The following is a 22,214-nucleotide window of genomic DNA, read 5'->3' as shown; positions in this document are numbered from 1 at the left end:
ATCTACATGACAGCACAGATCTGGGAAATATCTACATATCAGCACAGAGCTGGGAAATATCTACATGACAGCACAGATCTGGGAAATATCTACATGACAGCACAGAGCTGGGAAATATCTACATGACAGCACAGATCTGGGAAATATCTACATGACAGCACAGAGCTGGGAAATATATACATGACAGCACAGATCTGGGAAATATCTACATGACAGCACAGAGCTGGGAAATATCTACATGACAGCACAGAGCTGGGAAATATCTACATGACAGCACAGAGCTGGGAAATATCTACATGACAGCACAGAGCTGGGAAATATCTACATGACAGCACAGATCTGGGAAATATCTACATGACAGCACAGAGCTGGGAAATATCTACATATTAGCACAGAGCTGGGAAATATCTACATGACAGCACAGAGCTGGGAAATATCTACATAACAGCACAGATCTGGGAAATATCTACATGACAGCACAGATCTTGGAAATATCTACATATCAGCACAGAGCTGGGAAATATCTACATGACAGCACAGAGCTGGGAAAAATCTACATGACAGCACAGAGCTGGGAAATATCTACATGACAGCACAGATCTGGGAAATATCTACATGACAGCACAGAGCTGGGAAATATCTACATGACAGCACATATCTGGGAAAAGGAAGTGATAAGTACGCCAGTCCATTTCTGATGTGTAGGACATATGTCACAGATAAGGAGACGGTGGTGTGGTGGTCAGATATAAATGTCCTCTTGAATGTTGCTAGTCACATCAACTCTACCACGTACTTCAACAATAAAGTGAAGATAAAAAAACAAACAGTTTTCTAGTCAACATTCCACACAGCTTGACACAGCAAACAAGGAAGTGGTACATATGTATTATTCTGAACTGAGGTAGCTACTACATCCAATAGGAGATATTTACTATGGTTGGGAGGATGATCCTGACTCATAACTTTATTGCACAGTCATATCATATATTTAATTAGACAGGTAAGAGAGCTAGGTCACTGAACTCTGAGAGCTGGATCTTCCAAAACACCTTGAATGATTGATCTGTACACACCCAGGTACTGTAGGTTAAGTCTCATCTATTCTCCTCCAATAAAAATGCTTGCTATGGTACCTTTAAAAACAAAACCATTGCTGGGGTAATAGTGACATTTTCTCATAGTCTGTGAAATTAAATATATTTCCTGATTAGGTATAAACCCCAAATAAACAGAGATTGCTCTACATTTGAATTTACAACTCAGTGGCTTTTTAGGTGGTCGTACACTTCCACCTGCTGATCAGTATGAGGATAATAGATGTTAACAGGTCATACACTGTCACCTGCTGGTCAACATGAGGATAATAGATGTTAACAGGTCATACACTGCCACCTGCTGGTCAACATGAGGATAACAGATGTTAACAGGTCATACACTGTCACCTGCTGGTCAACATGAGGATAACAGATGTTAACAGGTCATACACTGTCACCTGCTGGTCAACATGAGGATAATAGATGTTAACAGGTCATACACTGCCACCTGCTGGTCAACATGAGGATAACAGATGTTAACAGGTCATACACTGCCACCTGCTGGTCAACATGAGGATAACAGATGTTAACAGGTCATACACTGCCACTTGCTGGTCAACATGAGGATAATAGATGTTAACAGGTCATACACTGCCACCTGCTGGTCAACATGAGGATAATAGATGTTAACAGGTCATACACTGCCACCTGCTGGTCAACATGAGGATAATAGATGTTAACAGGTCATACACTGCCACCTGCTGGTCAATATGTTTTTGCTTTGTCATTATGGATATTGTGTATAGATTGATGAGGGGGAAAAAAACTATTTAATCAATTTTAGAATAAGGCTGTAACATAAAAAAATGTATTTTAGTCCCAGAAACAATCATGTCAATCTTTCTTGACTTTTTTATCGAGGTAAAGTAGGTTTTATATCAGACATTCAACAGACATTCGCCGTTAAATCTCTTGTTCGCAATAATATCAAAACAACTGCTAATTATTCTAAAAAGGTCTGGCCTACTTTTACAACCTTTGATTTGCATAAAAAGTCAATTGTTAATTTGATAGAAATAATCAAATCATATAAAAATGCATTTGAATCTCTTATCCTCAATGCATTTTTCATGGTCCGGCACAGAAACATCAAACTAAATTCAAATGATTCAAACCCCAGACCCTCAATGGAACTGACGCAAGCCATCACCGCCATACAAGGCTGGGCTTCACAACTGGTGTTACAGAACGACCTGCCTGGTGACTCTTTACACACCATCTCACAGCCTTCTCTCTCTGAGTCAAAATGTGTAACTGGCCATTCCCACCTTTGGCCCTGACCAAACCGATTGGTTGCTAGGGACCAGGTTGCCAGGCGCCTTATCACACTGTAGGGTCAGCCAATCAAAGGCAGTCATCTTGGGTTCCAGATCTCCAATTCCTGCCGCCCCCTCTCAGCCTTCTTCAAGCAGTTGCCGAGAGACAAGCTCCTACACCTCTTCCCTGCCCAACACAACTGGACTCATATCTTGACATGTGGGAGGGTGTGTAAAGTAAGTAGAGGGAGGGACATTGTAGTTGTGTATATTACTGCTGGTTGGTCAGTAGTAGTAGAGGGAGGGACATTGTAGTTGTGTATATTACTGCTGGTTGGTCAGTAGTAGTAGAGGGAGGGACATTGTAGTTGTGTATATTACTGCTGGTTGGTCAGTAGTAGTAGAGGGAGGGACATTGTAGTTGTGTATATTACTGCTGGTTGGTCAGTAGTAGTAGTAGAGGGAGGGACATTGTAGTTGTATCTGTAGACCAGGATGTGTCTATAGACCAGGATGTATCTGTAGACCAGGATGTGTCTGTAGACCAGGATGTGTCTGTAGACCAGGATGTGTCTGTAGACCAGGATGTGTCTGTAGACCAGGATGTATCTGTAGACCAGGATGTATCTATAGACCAGGATGTATCTGTAGACCAGGATGTGTCTGTAGACCAGGATGTATCTGTAGACCAGGATGTGTCTGTAGACCAGGATGTATCTGTAGACCAGGATGTGTCTGTAGACCAGGATGTATCTGTAGACCAGGATGTGTCTGTAGACCAGGATGTGTCTATAATGTGATTTGGTTGGTTTGGTTGATGTGAAGACTGTGAATGATGCTTGCTGTACTAATGATTCTGATGTGCTGCTTGAAACATGAAATCATGCAACAGAGAAACCCAGTGCCTAAATGATAGTCCAAATGCAAACCCTCAGCTCAGCAACATACAGACACTGTAAGTACTGGGTATGTCATTGTTTCATCCACACCTGTATGAGGCGAAGTCTCCCCTGTCCGTCTGTCATGGCCCGGTATGTGGCTACTCGCCTGTGGCCTGGGATCCACTTCATAATGTATATATGTTGTTTCTGTTACATACTACAGTATGTACATAAATAGATGTTCTTGGAAGATGTTAAACTACTATATGAATCTGTTACTTTGAGGTTCTGATGCTGTAAACCAAATAGTACATTTCTCTCTGTGGACTATGGAAGAGGAGACATTTTTTTATATTTTCAAAGGGTTGTATTCCTTCCCTATAACCCCTTAGAGTTGGGCCCAGGGCCCCTAGAGTTGGGCCCTGGGCCCCTAGAGTTTGGCCCAGGGCCCCTAGAGTTGGGCACAGAGGCCCTAGAGTTGGGCCCAGGGCTGGGTTTCTACTAGGCTAATTATTTTAAGTTGGTCATTTAGCATTTAGATTTAGAATTTTAGGACCCCTGTAGGTATATATATATATATATATATATAAAAAAAGTATATTTAAAAATGTATTTCATGAAACTTACTGCTAGTTTCTCATAGAAACACATTGAACAACAGATAAATACATGGAAAAACGGATAGTCCAAAGAATAAATCAAAAGGACGTTTGTTTTGAAGTGTCTGTCCTCTCTATCTATATGGTAGATCTATATCTGTCGTGTTTGTGAGAGTCTCATCGTTCCATAGAGGGGTCAACCATGAGGCGTACAGACGTTTTCGTGAGAGGACCACATTTCGTAATGTCTCCTGTTGTCACACCGCCGTAGCTCTGCCACCTTTCACCGCAGATGCGGAAGGCCGACATCAACTGATTGAAAAAAAAACCTGATGTCGCTACAACTGATATCTCTAGCTAGAACAGACAGATTTTGATGGGGATGTTATTATTGTGCCAAATCGATTTTTGAAAGGGCGCCTGCATGGACTCTATCTTTTCAAATCAAGGGTCGTATTCCTGCCCTATAACAAGGGTCGTATTCCTGCCCTATAACAAGGGTCGTATTCCTGCCCTGTAACAAGGGTTGTATTCCTGCCCTGTAACAAGGGCCGTATTCCTGCCCTATAACAAGGGTCGTATGCCTGCCCTGTAACAAGGGTCGTATTCCTGCCCTACAACAAGGATCGTATTCCTGCCCTATAACAAAGGGCAATTAAACATTTTTAATGCATGATAACATTGCAACTGTTAACTCATATGTTTGCCATGAGTCTAATAACTATGATCTGGTTATTCTCCGTTATTAGGTCTTTTTGTGATAATTACCAACTGCTGTATCTTTGTAACCATGCCAACTGATGTATCTTTGTAACCATGCCAACTGCTGTATCTTTGTAACCATGCCAACTGCTGTATCTTTGTAACCATGCCAACTGCTGTATCTTTGTAACCATGCCAACTGCTGTATCTTTGTAACCATGCCAACTGCTGTATCTTTGTAACCATGCCAACTGCTGTATCTTTGTAACCATGCCAACTGCTGTATCTTTGTAACCCTGCCAACTGATGTATCTTTGTAACCATGCCAATTGATGTTTCTTTGTAACCATGCCAACTGATGGAATACAACTGAAAAACTTTTTATACAAATTATTTATTACAATAATTACCACTTGTTTTGATGTTTCTATGACAATCAATGCAAACGTTTTTGCGAACAAGAGATTTAATGGTGAATGTTTGTTAGAAAACCTACTTTAAGATGGTCTTTACCAACTTGCACAGTACCGTTTATCACCATTGCGATAAAAGCGATAAAGTCCACTTTCTTCACTTGAAGCATGTCTGAATCCTTCCTGCTGGAGACACGCAGGTCTGGATGCACATTGCTGTATAGCTCCCGTTATTAACCACCATCAGGTCTTCTGCTCTTTCTACCCTTTCTACTGGCTCTGCTTAGATAACAGGAGACACACTGAACTGCCCTGATGTTGGTCACCTCCATCTTTTTCACCCTATTTTGGACATTCCAAGGATGTCACCTCATGTTCTCCTCCACAGTTCCAACACTTTATTCCTTTGTAATTCTCTTCTGCTATACAGTCTCCATCAAAGTGATATTCCCCACATCTCAGCTCCTTCCTATGGAGCCAGATAGCTGCCAAAAGGTTGAACGTACGTATCGTTAGGATCGTAAGAAAAACCATGCGTGAAACATGAAACGTAACCGTTAAATTAGCTCTGTAAAAGGTACGACTAGGAATGTGTTACGACTATGAATGAACATTTACATGTTCAAGTCTGCCTTTACTCAGTTATAGATCTTTTGTTTTTTAATAAAGACACAGAGGAGCCTTGGTCTAGAATAACCCACCTGAACTGCAAAATAGAAAATATGATTTAGGCTAGGCCTATTCCCCTCTCTAAATCGGCCATGCTGCTGTGGGTCATTTAAATGGCCATATAATTACACTATTTATTTTCATGGGGCTACTGGGGCTACTGTCGTGATCATGTGACCTAATGGATAACACTTTCTCCAGTATTTGGAAGCACGGACTATAGGCCTTATATTAGGCATGTTGACTGTTGTAATAGTGAATTCCACTCTGTATGTAGTCATGTTATAGCCATTTGCATTGCACAATCCCATCACGTAGAGGATATATCCATACCAATAAATGAGACAAAACAAAATATTGATTAAGTCTTGATCGAAATAGCCAAGAGGTCCCAAATGGTCAAGACTATCTATAGCCTCTTCTTATTGCCAGTACTGTATTCCCTATTAGCCACTGCATGTGCTTCTTCAACTACTTTGTTGAAAATGTATTTCAAGGCTATATTTAGAGTCCTGTGAGTGTCACGCTCGTCGTAAAGATGGGACCAAGGCGCAGCGGGAATGTGTATGTTCATCTTCTTTATTATGAAGAAAAAACAAAACAAACACTTAATCAAAACAACGACGCGAAAACAGTCCTGTGAGGCACACAGCTACATTTACGGAACAACTACCCACAAAAACCCATGAAAAAACACCCCTACTAAATAGGACCTTCAATTAGAGGCAACGAGAAACAGCTGCCTCCAATTGAAGGTCAAACCAATAAACTAAGCATAGAAATAGATAAACTAGACACAGGCATAGAAATAGACTAACATAGAACATTGTTTAATGTGTTTTGGGGTTTGTTGGGCAAACACCCCCTGCCACGTCCTGACCAAACTGGTCAGGATGTGACAGCACACCCCCCCCTCCCCCCAAAGGTGCAGACCCCGGATGCACCTCAAACAAAAAAACACAAAAATAAACCCCAAAACAAAAATAATCCCAAACTAAAGGGAGGGAAGGGAGGGAAGGGAGGGTGGCCAACGTCACCAACGGTTCTTGTGCTACACCCGCTCCCTCCCCAACCCACCTACTATGGAGGTGGCTCAGGCTCCGGCCTTAGTCCCAACCTAACCTGTCCACCCCCGCTGGAGACCTCGGGCTGAGGCGCGTCGCTGGAGACCTCGGGCTGATGCGTGTCGCTGGAGGGCGACTCTGGGAGCTCCGGACTGGAAGGCGACTCTGGGAGCTCCGGACTGGAGGGCGACTCTGGGAGCTCCGGACTGGAGGGCGACTCTGGGAGCTCCGGACTGGAGGGCGACTCTGGGAGCTCCGGACTGGAGGGCGACTCTGGCTGCGCCAGACTGGAGGGCGACTCTGGCTGCGCCGGTTCCGGACTGGAGGGCGATTCTGGCTGCGCCGGTTCTGGACTGTGGGCCGTCTCTGCAGGCTCCGGACTGTGGCCCGTCTCTGCAGGCTCCGGACTGTGGGCCGTCTCTGCAGGCTCCGGACTGTAGGACATCGCCGGAAGCACAGGACAGGGAACTGTCGCCGGAAGCTCTAGACGGGGCACTATCGCCGGAAGCTCTGGATGGGGAACTGTCGCCGGAAGCTCTGGATGGGGAACTGTCGTCGGAAGCTCTGGATGGGGAACTGTCGTCGGAAGCTCTGGACGGGGTACTGTCGTCGGAAGCTCTGGACCGGGACTGCGCACTGCAGGCCTGATGCGTGGGGCTGGCTTTGGAGGCGCCAGACTGGTAACACGCACCTCAAGGCCAGTGTGAGGAGCAGGAGCAGGACGAACTGGACTGGGCTGACGCACTGAAGGCCTGGTGCGTGGTGCTGGCTTTGGAGGCGCCAGACTAGAGACATGCACCTCAGGGCTAGTGCGAGGAGCAGGAACTGGATACACCGGGCCATGAACAAGTACTGGAGATCTGGAGCGCACAGCCTGCACAACCCGTCCTGGCTGGGTGGTAACAGTAGCCCTGCACAGACGGAGTGCTGGCACAGGGCGAACTGGGCTGTGCAGAGGCCTGATGGCTGCCGTGCGTAGAGCAGGCGTAGGGTAGCCTGGGCCTAGGAGACGTACTGGTGGCCAGATGTACTGAGCAGGCATACTCTTACCTGGCTGGATGCCCACTCTAGCACGGCACTTGCGAGGGGCTGGAATCGCTCGCACCGGACTGTGCGTGCGCATGGGAGAGATCGTGCGCACTTCCGCATTGACCGGCGCACTTCTGATCCGCTGCTTCCCATAATAAGCACGGGGAGTTGGCTCAGGTCTATTGCCTGACCTAGCCACACTCCTCGTGTGACCCCCCCCAAAAAATTATTGGGGCTGCCTCCCGCACTTGCCAATCGGCGCGTATAATGCCTCGTAACGGCGCCGCTCCGCCTTGGCTGCCTCCAGCTCCTCCTTAGGGCGTCGGTATTCCCCAGCCTGGTGCCATGGTCCTGCCCCGTCCAAAATTTCCTCCCATTTCCACGACTCCAAATCCCTCTGCTGCTCCTTCCTCCGCTGCTTGGTCCATTGGTGGTGGGTAGTTCTGTCACGCTCGTCGTAAAGATGGGACCAAGGCGCAGCGGGAATGTGTATGTTCAAAGCTACACTTACGGAACAACTACCCACAAAAACCCATGAAAAAACACCCCTACTAAATAGGACCTTCAATTAGAAGCAACGAGAAACAGCTGCCTCCAATTGAAGGTCAAACCAATAAACTAAGCATAGAAATAGATAAACTAGACACAGACATAGAAATAGACTAACATAGAACATTGCCCAACAAACCCCGAAACACATTAAACAAACACCCCCTGCCACGTCCTGACCAAACTACAATAACAAATAACCACTTTACTGGTCAGGACGTGACAGTGAGCTAGGATCGCTTTTTAAATGAGAACCCTGTATTAAACTGTCACGTTCATCGTAGGAAGGAGACCAAAGCGCAGCGTGGATATCGTTCCACATCTTTTATTTTAATGTAAAACTTTGCAAGACAAACAATAAACAAAACATAAACTGTGACGACAGAGGTGCAACATGCACTAACTCAAAATAATTTCCCACAAAACACAGGTGGGAAAAACAACTATTTAAATATGATCCCCAATTAGAGACAACGATGACCAGCTGCCTCTAATTGGGAATCATACAAAAACCCCAACATAGAAAAAAGAAACTAGAACACAACATAGAAAAAATAAACTATATAAAACCCCCCAGTCACGCCCTGACCTACTCTACCATAGAAAATAAGAGCTCTCTATGGTCAGGACGTGACATAAACACAGTTATAAAACACAAAATGATAGCCTAAATTACAATGTCTACAAGAAAGCCCTATTTTTATTTTATTTGGATAGGCCTAAATTAAACATTCAATTATTTAAAGTGATAGGCTAAAGAACTTTGGAGAATTGAGATAATTTTGAATAAACACATGGATTTCAATAAACAAATGAATAAGACTGTTCTATTCTCTTTTGATTTAGTTCCTATTGCAACTGGATGACATATTGACTGACTGAATGAATGATGAATTAAATGCTCAAATATGTTGGAATGATGAGTTGCATGCATCATGCACGCTCTGCACTTCATTTGGCTAGTAGGCATATAGTCCTACATTAGGGTATAATGGGTATACATCAGGGTATACAACAGGGTATAATAGGTATACATCAGGGTATACATCAGGGTATAATGAGTATATATCAGGGTATAATGGGTATACATCAGGGTATAATGGGTATACATCAGGGTATAGTGGGTATACATCAGGGTATACATTAGGGTATAATGGGTCTATATCAGGGTATAACAGGTCTACATCAGGGTATACATCAGGGTATACATCAGGGTATAATTGGTATACATCAGGGTATACATCAGGGTATAATGGGTATACATCAGGGTATACATCAGGGTATAATGGGTATAGATCAGGGTATAATGGGTATACATCAGGGTATAATGGGTATACATCAGGGTATAATGGGTATACATCAGGGTATACATCAGGGTATAATGGGTATACATCAGGGTATACATCTGGGTATAATGGGTATACATCAGGGTAAACATCAGGGTATAATGGGTATACATCAGGGTATAATGGGTATACATCAGGGTTTAACCTCTCTGGGCCAGTGGGACGCTTGCGTCCCACCTACTCAACAGCCAGTGTAATCCCGTGGCGCGATATTCAAATACCTTAGAAATGCTATTACTTCAATTTCTCAAACATATGACTATTTTACACCATTTTAAAGACAAGACTCTCGTTAATCTAACCACACTGTCCGATTTCAAAAAGGCTTTACAACGAAAGCAAAACATTAGATTATGTCAGCAGAGTACCCAGCCAGAAATAATCAGACACCCATTTTTCAAGCTAGCATATAATGTCACATAAACCCAAACCACAGCTAAATGCAGCACTAACCTTTGATGATCTTCATCAGATGACAATCCTAGGACATTATGTTATACAATACATGCATGTTTTGTTCAATCAAGTTCATATTTATATCAAAAAAACAGCTTTTTACATTAGCATGTGACTAGCATGTGACTAGCATTCCCACCGAACACTTCCGGTGAATTTACTAAATTACTCACGATAAACGTTCACTAAAAACATAACAATTATTTTAAGAATTATAGATACAGAACTCCTTTATGCACTCGCTATGTCCGATTTTAAAATAGCTTTTCGGTGAAAGCACATTTTGCAATATTCTGAGTAGATAGCCCGGCCATCACAGGCTAGCTATTTTGACACCCACCAAGTGTGGTACTCACCAAACTCCGATTTACTATTAGAAAAGTTTGATTACCTTTGCTGTTCTTCGTCAGAATGCACTCCCAGGACTTCTACTTCAATAACAAATGTTGGTTTGGTTCCAAATAATCCATAGTTATATCCAAATAGCGGCGTTTTCTTCGTGCATTCAAGACACTATCCGAAGGGTAAAGAAGGGTGACGCGCCCGACGCGTTTCGTGACAAAAAAAATCTAAATATTCCATTACCGTACTTCGAAGCATGTCAACCGCTGTTTAAAATCACTTTTTATGCTATTTTTGGGCAGGAGTAGTAACCAGATTAAATCGGGTACGTTTTTTATCCGGCCGTGCAAATACTGCCCCCTATCCCCAACAGGATAATGGGTATACATCAGGGTATACATCAGGATATAATGGGTTTACATCAGGGTATAATGGGTATACATCAGGGTATAATGACTGTATGGCTGCATGCCTCCAGATGAGCATCTTCTGATGCTGAGGGGTGTTTTCCTGAAGGCTCATGGTGCTGTGGTGCTGTATGGAGATCACAAGCTCTTCAACTGGGCAGCAAGCAGTATGACGATGGAGGGAATAGCCTATACAGAGACTACCTAATACCACTGCAACAGAGTTACTGTAAAATGTGGGAATAACTTTATGCCAGGCTTTTAACCACTCCAACAGAATATGCTTTAGCAAGATTTTGAGTGATGAAATAAAATGTCAAAATATTCTATACAAAAATATTTTGAGTGGGAAAGAGCCGTGGTCATACAGTGGAGGAAAAAAGTATTTTATCCCCTGCTGATTTTGTACGTTTGTTCACTTACAAAGAAATGATCAGTCTATAATTTTAATGGTAGGTTTATTTGAACAGTGAGAGACAGATTAACAACAAAAAAATCCAGAAAAATGCATGTCAAAAATGTTATAAAATTATTTGCATTTTAATGAGGGAAATAAGTATTTGACCCCTCTGCAAAACATGACTTAGTACTTGGTTGCAAAACTCTTGTTGGCAATCACAGAGGTCAGACGTTTCTTGTAGTTGGCCACCAGGTTTGCACACATCTCAGGAGGGATTTTGTCCCACTCCTCTTTGCAGATCTTCTCCAAGCCATTAAGGTTTCGAGGCTGACGTTTGGCAACTCCAACCTTCAACTCCCTCCACAGATTTTCTATGGGATTAAGGTCTGGAGACTGGCTAGGCCACTCCAGGACCTTAATGTGCTTCTTCTTGAGCCACTCCTTTGTTGCCTTGGCCGTGTGTTTTGGGTAATTGTCATGCTGGAAAACCCATCCACGACTCATTTTCAATGCCCTGGCTGAGGGAAGGAGGTTCTCACCCAAGATTTGATGGCATTGACAAGATCCTCCCGTGTTGTTCTGGGCTGATTCCTCACCGTTCTCATGATCATTGCAACTCCACGAGGTGAGATCTTGCATGGAGCCCCAGTCCAAGGGATATTGACAGTTCTTTTGTGTTTCTTCCATTTGCGAATAATCGCACCAAATGTTGTCACCTTCTCACCAAGCTGCTTGGCTATGATCTTGTAGCCCATTCCAGCCTTGTGTAGGTCTACAATCTTGTCCCTGACATCCTTGGAGAGCTCTTTGGTCTTGGCCATGGTGGAGAATTTGGAATCTGATTGATTGCTTCTGTGGACAGGTGTCTTTTATACAGGTAACAAACTGAGATTAGGAGCACTCCCTTTAAGAGTGTGCTCCTAATCTCAGCTCGTTACCTGTATAAAAGACACCTGGGAGCCAGAAATCTTTCTGATTGAGAGGGGGTCAAATACTTATTTCCCTCATTAAAATGCAAATCAATTTATAACATTTTTGACATGCGTTTTTCTGGATTTATTTTTGTCTCTCACTGTTCAAATAAACCTACCATTAAAATTATAGACTGATCATTTCTTTGTCAGTGGGCAAACGTACAAAATCAGCAGGGGATCAAATACTTTTTTCCCCCACTGTACATAATTCATAGATTCACCAAACATCTACTATTATTATTATTATTATGATTCATTATTCCTGGTAGATACTACTGGTTATGATTCATTATGCCTGGTAGATACTACTGGTTATGATTCATTATTTCTGGTAGATACTACTGGTTACGGTTCATTATTCCTGGTAGATACTACTGGTTACGGTTCATTATTCCTGGTAGATACTACTGGTTACGGTTCATTATTCCTGGTAGATACTACTGGTTACGGTTCATTATTCCTGGTAGATACTACTGGTTATGATTCATTATTTCTGGTAGATACTACTGGTTACGGTTCATTATTCCTGGTAGATACTACTGGTTATGATTCATTATTCCTGGTAGATACTACTGGTTACGATTCATTATTCCTGGTAGACACTACTGGTTATGATTCATTATTCCTGGTAGATACTACTGGTTATGATTCATTATTTCTGGTAGATACTACTGGTTACGGTTCATTATTCCTGGTAGATACTACTGGTTACGGTTCATTATTCCTGGTAGATACTACTGGTTACGGTTCATTATTCCTGGTAGATACTACTGGTTACGGTTCATTATTCCTGGTAGATACTACTGGTTATGATTCATTATTTCTGGTAGATACTCCTGGTTATGATTGCAGACAGAGCCCAGAGAATGGGATGGTGCAATATTGAATTGGTCATATTTTGATAAGGTGCATGCATGGGGATGTCCATGCTGTAGAGATACACCTAGCGGACTGAAACTACAGTTAGTGCTATCTAGACTTGAGCTGGAAAACAAATCCATGACATTAGCTACCTAGCTACCTAAATGTGAATTAAACTCAACTGAAGAGTAATAGAGAATGGAGATGTTTAACTTGAAAACGTGCAGGATACCTCTTTTTGGTTTTGCTGACTTCCGTTTTAGATATATATATATATATATATATATATATATATATATATACTGCTCAAAAAAATAAAGGGAACACTAAAATAACACATCCTAGATCTGAATGAATGAAATAATCTTATTAAATACTTTTTTCTTTACATAGTTGAATGTGCTGACAACAAAATCACACAAAAATAATCAATGGAAATCCAATTTATCAACCCATGGAGGTCTGGATTTGGAGTCACACTCAAAATTAAAGTGGAAAACCACACTACAGGCTGATCCAACTTTGATGTAATGTCCTTAAAACAAGTCAAAATGAGGCTCAGTAGTGTGTGTGGCATCCACGTGCCTGTATGACCTCCCTACAACGCCTGGGCATGCTCCTGATGAGGTGGCGGATGGTCTCCTGAGGGATCTCCTCCCAGACCTGGACTAAAGCATCCGCCAACTCCTGGACAGTCTGTGGTGCAACGTGGCGTTGGTGGATGGAGCGAGATATGATTCAATGGTGTAATACCGACACTAAAACGATTCCTTTCCCCAAAATAATTGGACTTATTTTTCCATCCTTTATGACAAAAATCCAGTCATCCTTATTTCCACCGCCATCAGATTCAAGCTTCTTCTTCTTCGCTTGCACCACCGTCCTCCCTCCAAAACAGCGCCGCCTGCTGGAGAACACCATGTTTTCGGAGCCAGTTAAAATTCTCGCCGCGCCTCTTCCTCTCTGCTCTACCGGATATGGCGTTGTTCTTGACCTTCCCTTCAGCCCAAGTCAGTCTGTCATGTAGCTGCATGCTACATTCTTCTAAAAGTAGTAGAAAATGCATTTATCTCCGATGTAAATGGTGTTGCCAACGAGGTAATTGTTTTGTATTTATTTTTTCTTCATGAAAATCGGTCAAGTTATGTAGTTTAATTAATTCATGGCGTTGACTCTCACGCTTATGCTAAGCTAACTCGTTAGCTTAGCATTCTAGCCAGACGTGACCATTTCAGTTTCTATTCCGTTAACTGTCACTAACGATGTCTTTAGCAGAAATAAGTTGCATGTCGAGCGGTATATAAGGACCTAAATATATCTATATTATGAACAGGTAAAACGTTAGCTTCGTTAACGTTAGCTATGACTAGTGCGCACGTTACTGATTTTAATTTCACTACATTTGATTGACAGCTGTCATTTTAAAAGCACACTATTCCACTTTCTATGTTTATCTAGGAGTTTCGTTTTTTTAGTGCAGCCTTCTAATTTCACGATTGATTGGGCGAATGTGCATGCAATTGATAACGTACCAGCTAATTTGAGTTTATTTACGTGTCCTGTTCTTCTAACAGGTATTTGCCAAAGTGTAACCAGTTACATATGAAGTCATCATTTTTGGGGAACGATGGTGAAGTACTTTGCCTGCGTGGGTCATCTGAAAAGTTCCTGGAACCAAGTCTGCATCGCTTTTTGGGAGCGATACCCCAATCCCTACAGGTAAGACAGATGACCCCCAACCCCTACAGGTATGAAAGATTACCCCCCCAACCCCTACAGGTAAGAAAGATTACCCCCCCAACCCCTACAGGTAAGAAAGATTACCCCCCAACCCCTACAGGTAAGAAAGATTACCCCCCCAACCCCTACAGGTAAGAAAGATTACCCCCCAACCCCTACAGGTAAGAAAGATTACCCACCAACCCCTACAGGTAAGAAAGATTACCCCCCCAACCCCTACAGGTAAGAAAGATTACCCCCCAACCCCTACAGGTAAGAAAGGTTAACCGCCAACCCCTACAGGTAAGAAAGGTTAACCGCCAACCCCTACAGGTAAGAAAGATTAACCCCCAACCCCTACAGGTAAGAAAGATTACCCCCCAACCCCTACAGGTAAGAAAGATTACCCCCCAACCCCTACAGGTAAGAAAGATTACCCCCCCAACCCCTACAGGTAAGGAAGATTACCCCCCAACCCCTACAGGTAAGGAAGAGAGATGTATGGACATCGCAAAGTTGTAGCATGGAGATGTATAGATATCGCAACGTTGTAGCATAGAGACGTATAGACATCGTTGCGACCTGTAATCTTTCAGTATCCCTTTAAGCTGGAAAGTCTCTCGGAATCCAACCTAATTCACCCATCCCATTTCCTCTCTCCCCAGCATGTCTCTAACTGTGATACAATAGTACAATGAACTCCCATCTCCTCTCTCCCCAGCATGTCTCTAACTGTAATACAATATTACAATGAACTCCCATCTCTCCCCACAGTATACATGAACTCCCATCTCTCCCCACAGTATAAATGAACTCCCATCTCTCCCCACAGTATACATGAACTCCCATCTCTCCCCGCAGTATAAATTAACTCCCATCTCTCCCCACAGTATAAATTAACTCCCATCTCTCCCCACAGTATAAATTAACTCCCATCTCCTCTCTCCCCTCAGTAACCATGTCCTAACGGAGGACATCATCTTTAGGGAGGTAACTCCCGGTAACTGTCTGGTCTCTAGGCGACTGCTGACCAAAACTAACCGCGCGCCTCGCTGGATGGAGAAGTACCTGCCGGTTACCATGGCCAGGCACGCCTACATCATCGAGGATTCCATTGTGGACCCCCAGAACAGAACCATGACAACGCTGACTTGGAACATCAGCCACGCACGCATGATGGTACGTGTGACCGACTGGGACTTCGAACCTGTGACCGTATTTAGCCATGGTATGTGTGACCGACCTGGATTTGAGATGTGGGTCTCCTGTTGGTCTGTGACTGTGTTAGCCCGCTGAGCTAAGGGAGCCAACGCAAGTCTTCATTATAGACTCCATTGGCTGTATATACTATCATAATATGGTCTGGCTATGTTTTGATTCCCCTGTCAGTCTGTGGAGGAGCGTTGTGAGTACAGAATTAACCCTGACAACACCAGCTGGACGGAGATTAACAGAGAGGCCTGGATCTCGTCCAACCTTTACGGGCTCTCCAGAGCTATACAGGTGTGTGTGTGTGTGTGTGTGTGTGTGTGTGTGTGTGTGTGTGTGTGTGTGTGTGTGTGTGTGTGTGTGTGTGTGTGTTATCCAGGCCAGAGGAAACCATATCCACACCACCAGATGGAAGTGGTACTGGAATGGTGGGGTCCCTAGAAAGCCCCTGACTTGACAATCTTTCCACTGCCATCTATCTAGCCATCTATAGGATGGGGATATGGAGCCATCTATAGGATGGGGATATGGAGCCATCTATAGGATGGGGATATGGAGCCATCTATAGGATGGGGATATAAAGCCATCTATAGGATGGGGATATGGAGCCATCTATAGGATGGGGATATGGATATGGAGCCATCTATGTGTTACAGAAAGACTCATAAAGGAACCCACAAGCTGGCAGTTTGCCTTTTCAGCCTGTGTAGAAGTTGTTGAATGATTTACTGTCTGGTATCAGACTTTGATAAACCCTCAGCTGTGTCGGCTATTAAACTGCCTAGTTGGGTTTACTGAGCCTTGTGATGGTGTGACTGATGGGGGAGTGATGGTGTGACTGATGGGGGAGTGATGGTGTGACTGATGGTATGACTGAGATGTTCTGTGTCTAAACAGATTCCTGTTAATGATAATTTTCATTCATTTCTGACTTCACTTTACAGGAGTTCGGCCTTGCCCGGTTCAAGACCAGTGTTGCAAAGACCATGAAGGGGTTTGAATACGTCCTGGCCAAAATGCAAGGTAAGATGGAGGCCAGTTGTTTTATTACGCTGTAAAATAAGGTGGGGCGATCAGTTCAGTTCCTTATTATTAATGGTACTGTGTCGCAGTAGAAACGGTACTGTGTCGTGGTAGAAACGGTACTGTGTCGCGGTAGAAACGGTACTGTGTCGCGGCGAAGCGGTAGAAACGGTACTGTGGAGCGGTAGAAACGGTACTGTGTCGCGGCGAAGCGGTAGAAACGGTACTGTGGAGCGGCGAAGTGGTAGAAACGGTACTGTGGAGCGGTAGAAACGGTACTGTGGAGCGGTAGAAACGGTACGGCGGAGCGGCGGAGCGGTAGAAACGGTACGGCGGAGCGGCGGAGCGGTAGAAACGGTACGGCGGAGCGGTAGAAACGGTACGGCGGAGCGGTAGAAACGGTACGGGGGAGCGGTAGAAACGGTGCGGCGGAGCGGTAGAAACGGTGCGGCGGAGCGGTAGAAACGGTGCGGCGGAGCGGTAGAAACGGTGCGGCGGAGCGGTAGAAACGGTGCGGCGGAGCGGTAGAAACGGAGCGGCGGAGCGGTAGAAACGGAGCGGCGGAGCGGTTAGAAACGGAGCGGCGGAGCGGTAAGAAACGGAGCGGCGGAGCGGTAAGAAACGGAGCGGCGGAGCGGTAAGAAACGGTGCGGCGGAGCGGTAGAAACGGTGCGGCGGAGCGGTAGAAACGGAGCGGCGGAGCGGTAGAAACGGAGCGGCGGAGCGGTTAGAAACGGAGCGGCGGAGCGGTAAGAAACGGAGCGGCGGAGCGGTAAGAAACGGAGCGGCGGAGCGGTAAGAAACGGAGCGGCGGAGCGGTAAGAAACGGAGCGGCGGAGCGGTAAGAAACGGAGCGGCGGAGCGGTAAGAAACGGAGCGGCGGAGCGGTAAGAAACGGAGCGGCGTCCCAGGTCTAAACCAATGGCGCCATGTTTCCTCTCTCCCTTCTCTAACCACCATGTTTTTTCTCTCTCCCCCCCACCCCCCTTTCAGGTGAGACCCCCTCCAGGACCCTGGCTGAGCATGCTACGGAGAGGGCCAGGGAGACGGCTCTGGCAGCTAAAGAGAAAGCTAAAGACCTTGCCTCACAGGCTCACAAGAAACAACAGTATGTCTGAGCTGCCAGTGTAGTTGCCCCTAGATGCTGATATGTTTAGGATTGGCGGAGGGGAAGCTGATCATAGAAACTTAAACCCAGAATGCGAGGTGCCAGTGGGAGGAAGTAGACATTGGCCCCTGTCAGTCCTGTTTTTATTCAAAGACTATTTGAAAATCATTTCAAATACTTTATCTGGGATCGATTGAGCATGCCTGGCTGGCACAATCGAACCACTCCGGGAAGGCTCAAGCAACAGCAAAAAGTATTTAAAAAAAATAAAAATACGTTGAATAGTATTTGAACCCAGGTCTGGTTGTCCTTAACCAGACCTGGGATCAGATCTTATTGAGCCCCCTAATGGTTAGATTGAGGAAGGGGAATCTGATCCTAGATCTGTGGTTAGGGATGCAAAATTCTGTTAACTAAAATTACAGATCAGATCTTATTGAGCCCCCTAATGGTTAGATTACATTCTGTTAACTAAAATTACCAGGTTTTCCAGAAATTGAAAGATTACCGTAAGAAGGAAATCCGGAATCCTCCAACCAAGATTTCTGGAAAACCTTGGGAATTTTGTGAATGTTTCTGTAATTTTGTGACTCTAGGTGTGAAAGTGATCTAGAGGATGAACCATTACAGTTAAAGCCAATTTATGCTGGATCTGATAAAGTGGTGGAGACCATATGGAGGGTGTGATGCAATGGAGGCTCCGGAGAGGCATGCAGAGGCCAAATCAAACTCCGTACCGCTTCGCTGTGCACCTCTCAAATGTTGTAACAATGTGGAGGGCTCCGTATAGCTCCGCATTGACATGATTGGTTGACGGTAGGTCCTGTATAAACACAAACTCACTTCCTCGACAACTTCCTTCACAACAGCTCCGGGAAACCCAAAAAGTATGTTTGCTCTGACTTCTGAAGAGGTTGCATTACCGTAAACCGCTGTACTGCCGCAACACAGTGGAACCGCTGTACTGCCGCAACACAGTGGAACCGCTGTACTGCCGCAACACAGTGGAACCGCCGTACTGCCTTTGCAGACATCGGATTGACCATGCAGCACCTTTTAGACTCTTGTCTTCTACCACAAATGTCTGGGCTAGTCCTCACTAGCTTCCTTTCCTTGTCTCCTTTCCTTCAGTACAGTACTCTTAACAGGGAGGTGAAAGGGCTGGGCTGGTTTCCAATCTACTCCCTCCACCTGTCATGGTCTTATCAGTTATTGTGTAGATGCTGATCTCAATGAGACAAACCTGCGGAAATGGAAGGTTACATATTAGTAGCAGAAAGCGAAAGGAGATGAGAAATGGAACCTGTGATCTAAACGCTTTAGAAGTGGTTACTGTACGTCACAGAATGTAAACTTGAGTAACTAGATTGTTATTGTTGGAGGTATTCGGCAGCATTAGGGACAGGACAACACCAGTTCCACCCGGCAGGTGGTCTACTGTGCACGGCCGACGTTGGTGTTGGTCGGTCTTGTCCTTTTTATTGGGAGCTAGTACAAGAGACTGGTTCATGTCTCCAGAAATGACTGTGTGTCTCGTTGTTTTTTGTGACCTACTGAGTACTGTCATAGCCGTAGGGGATGAGGGAGTTCCACGAAGTTGAGTGAAGCTGTCCCTAGACGCTGATATTCAGTCAGTTTTTAGCATTTTCACAATAATGGCTAAGGTTAGGATTGGTAGAGGGGAAGCTGATCCTAGATCTGTAGGCCTAACCACCATTCCCTCCCAACTCAGTGGATGAGTCCCAAATGGCACCCTATTCCCTATATAGTATACTACTTTTAACCAGACTTATGGACCCTTTAACCTCTTGTGCACTTCTGTGTTTTCCGTTACGGGAAGTATTTCTCCTGTCTGTTGTAATTCCTTTACTTTTATATAGTTTTGTTTCTCACATTGTTAATGAGACTGACTACATATCTTCAGTTACTTTAGATTTAGGCTTACGATTCGTAAATATTTATCTTTTTCAAAATCATCTTTGTTTTCTGCTAACTAGACTACTCAAAAAGCCATCTCAAAGAAATCTCACTGAATCTTCACTACAGGTTAATTGATTTCAGTTATGGCGCTACATTTTTATACTTTTGGATTCAGAATGATAATTCATTGCTTCAAATTGAAGTTGTTACTAGTGTGATGAGAGGGTCCACGTTATTTTGCAGTCGTTACTTGAAAGTGATCAGCCTGGGCTAGAGAGAGGGCTGCTACTTGGCGCTCTCTTGACATTGTGAAAAGACAGGATTGCTGTGGATATCAATGTCTGTATGTATGCTTGAAGAAATTAGCTTCAGAAAATGAGCCAAATTTTCAAAAACAAATTGTATAATTACACTTAAAGATATGCTCCAGAACTTTGACGGCGACTATGTATTATTTTTTTAAACCTCCCTCTTTGGGCTGGATGTGTCAATGTGTAGTTAGTTAAAGTAATAAGGCGTGAGGGGATGTGGTATATGCCTGAACACAGCCCTTAGCCGTGGTATATTGGTCATATATCACAAACCCCCCCCCCCCCCCCCCCCCCCGAGATGCCTTATTGCTATTATAAACTGGTTACCAATGTAATTAGAGAAGTAAAAATGTATGTTTTTTCATATCTGTGGTATATGGTCTGATATACCATGGCTGTCAGCCAATCAGCATTCAAGGCCTCTGACCACCCAGTTTATAAACATGAGATAATCTATGAGCAGAATTACTATTTTTACCTCAATTAGCCATGAAATCCCTCTTTTGAAACCCTTTTCCCCTACATGGGCCAGCCCCTCTCCATTTGAGTGACAGCTAGTAAAGTTGCACGTGTATGACGTAGTACACCACTTTCAGCTCATGAGCTGTACTTTCAGAACTACTGGCTATAAAAAGTACACAAGTACCTGAGAATCTCTTTTAAAGAAAATGAATGAATACAAATTATGAATGTGCTATGTTTGAGTAACAGTATCGACTTATTGATGAATACCAATAAATACTTTATGTTTCTGGATCATTTTGTAATCTTTTTTTTTTTTTTTCATTGTCTTCCTCAAATAATCTCATACTGCCTTTGAATAACAAGGAAGTGATTAGTATTAAATATTACAAATATTTATTCATACAAAAGGCATACATACCCTAGTATACAAATGCTACGTAATTGTACTGGGACAGAGGAAGACTTAAGTGCATACAGATATACAGACATTTTCTTGTTGCAATGACAAGGTCATAAGGCATCTTGTTGGGGTATTAACATCCTGAAGGCAGGCAGTCAGTCACCTCAGTAGGTAACATCCTGAAGGCAGGCAGTCAGTCACCTCAGTAGGTAACATCCTGAAGGCAGTCAGTCAGCGCACCTCAATGGGTAACATCCTGAAGGCAGTCAGTCACCTCAGTGGGTAACTTCCAGTCAGTCAGCGCACCTCAGTGGGTAACTTCCAGGCAGGCAGTCAGTCACCTCAGTGGGTAACAGGCAAGCAGGCAGGCAGTCACCTCAGTGGGTAACAGGCAAGCAGGCAGGCAGTCACCTCAGTGGGTAACATTCTGAAGGCAGTCAGTCACCTTAGTGGATAACATCCTGAAGGAAGTCAGTCAGTCACCTCAGTGGGTAACATCCAGGCAGGCAGTCAGCGCACCTCAGTGGGTAACAGGCAGGCAGGCAGTCAGCGCACCTCAGTGGGTAACATCCAGGCAGTCAGTCACCTCAGTAGGTAACAGGCGAGCAGTCAGTCAGTCAGCGCACCTCAATGGGTAACATCCTGAAGGCAGTCAGTCACCTTAGTGGATAACATCCTGAAGGCAGTCAGTCAGTCACCTCAGTGGGTAACATCCAGGCAGGCAGTTAGCGCACCTCAGTGGGTAACAGGCAGGCAGGCAGGCAGGCAGTCAGCGCACCTCAGTGGGTAACATCCAGGCAGTCAGTCACCTCAGTGGGTAACAGGCAGGCAGGCAGTCAGTCAGCGCACCTCAGTGGGTAACTTCCAGGCAGTCAGTCAGTCACCTCAGTGGGTAACATCCAGGCAAGCAGTCGGCGCACCTCAATGGGTAACATCCTGAAGGCAGTCAGTCAGTCACCTCAGTGGGTAACATCCAGGCAGGCAGTCGGCGCACCTCAATGGGTAACATCCTGA

At 44.4% G+C, this 22,214-nt stretch overlaps 1 protein-coding gene across 1 annotated transcript; it reads left to right on the top strand.

Annotated features, from left to right (window-relative positions):
* The first annotated feature begins 14,024 nt into the window (after nucleotides 1-14,024).
* Nucleotides 14,025-20,460, top strand: prelid1a (PRELI domain containing 1a). Its single transcript, XM_029772095.1, has 6 exons — nucleotides 14,025-14,143; nucleotides 14,620-14,764; nucleotides 15,718-15,943; nucleotides 16,154-16,267; nucleotides 16,918-16,996; nucleotides 17,990-20,460. Exons 2-6 carry the CDS (start codon nucleotides 14,673-14,675, stop codon nucleotides 18,112-18,114), a joined length of 636 nt encoding a protein of 211 aa, XP_029627955.1. The 5' UTR covers nucleotides 14,025-14,143; nucleotides 14,620-14,672; the 3' UTR covers nucleotides 18,115-20,460.
* The last annotated feature ends 1,754 nt before the right edge of the window (nucleotides 20,461-22,214 follow it).

The sequence above is a fragment of the Salmo trutta genome, chromosome 13, assembly GCF_901001165.1.
Source record: "Salmo trutta chromosome 13, fSalTru1.1, whole genome shotgun sequence".
In the NCBI taxonomy this organism is placed as follows: Eukaryota; Metazoa; Chordata; class Actinopteri; order Salmoniformes; family Salmonidae; genus Salmo; species Salmo trutta.
The sequence above is the reverse complement of the archived record's forward strand: the minus strand, read 5'-3'. Positions and strand labels throughout refer to the sequence as shown.

Excerpts from the sequence above, each read along its gene's own strand:
- prelid1a (XM_029772095.1), top strand. The coding sequence starts at position 14,673 with ATGGTGAAGTACTTTGCCTGCGTGGGTCATCTGAAAAGTTCCTGGAAC. Across the intron at positions 14,765-15,717 it reads CGATACCCCAATCCCTACAG|TAACCATGTCCTAACGGAGG; the intron begins GTAAGACAGATG and ends CTCTCCCCTCAG. Across the intron at positions 15,944-16,153 it reads TCAGCCACGCACGCATGATG|TCTGTGGAGGAGCGTTGTGA; the intron begins GTACGTGTGACC and ends TTCCCCTGTCAG.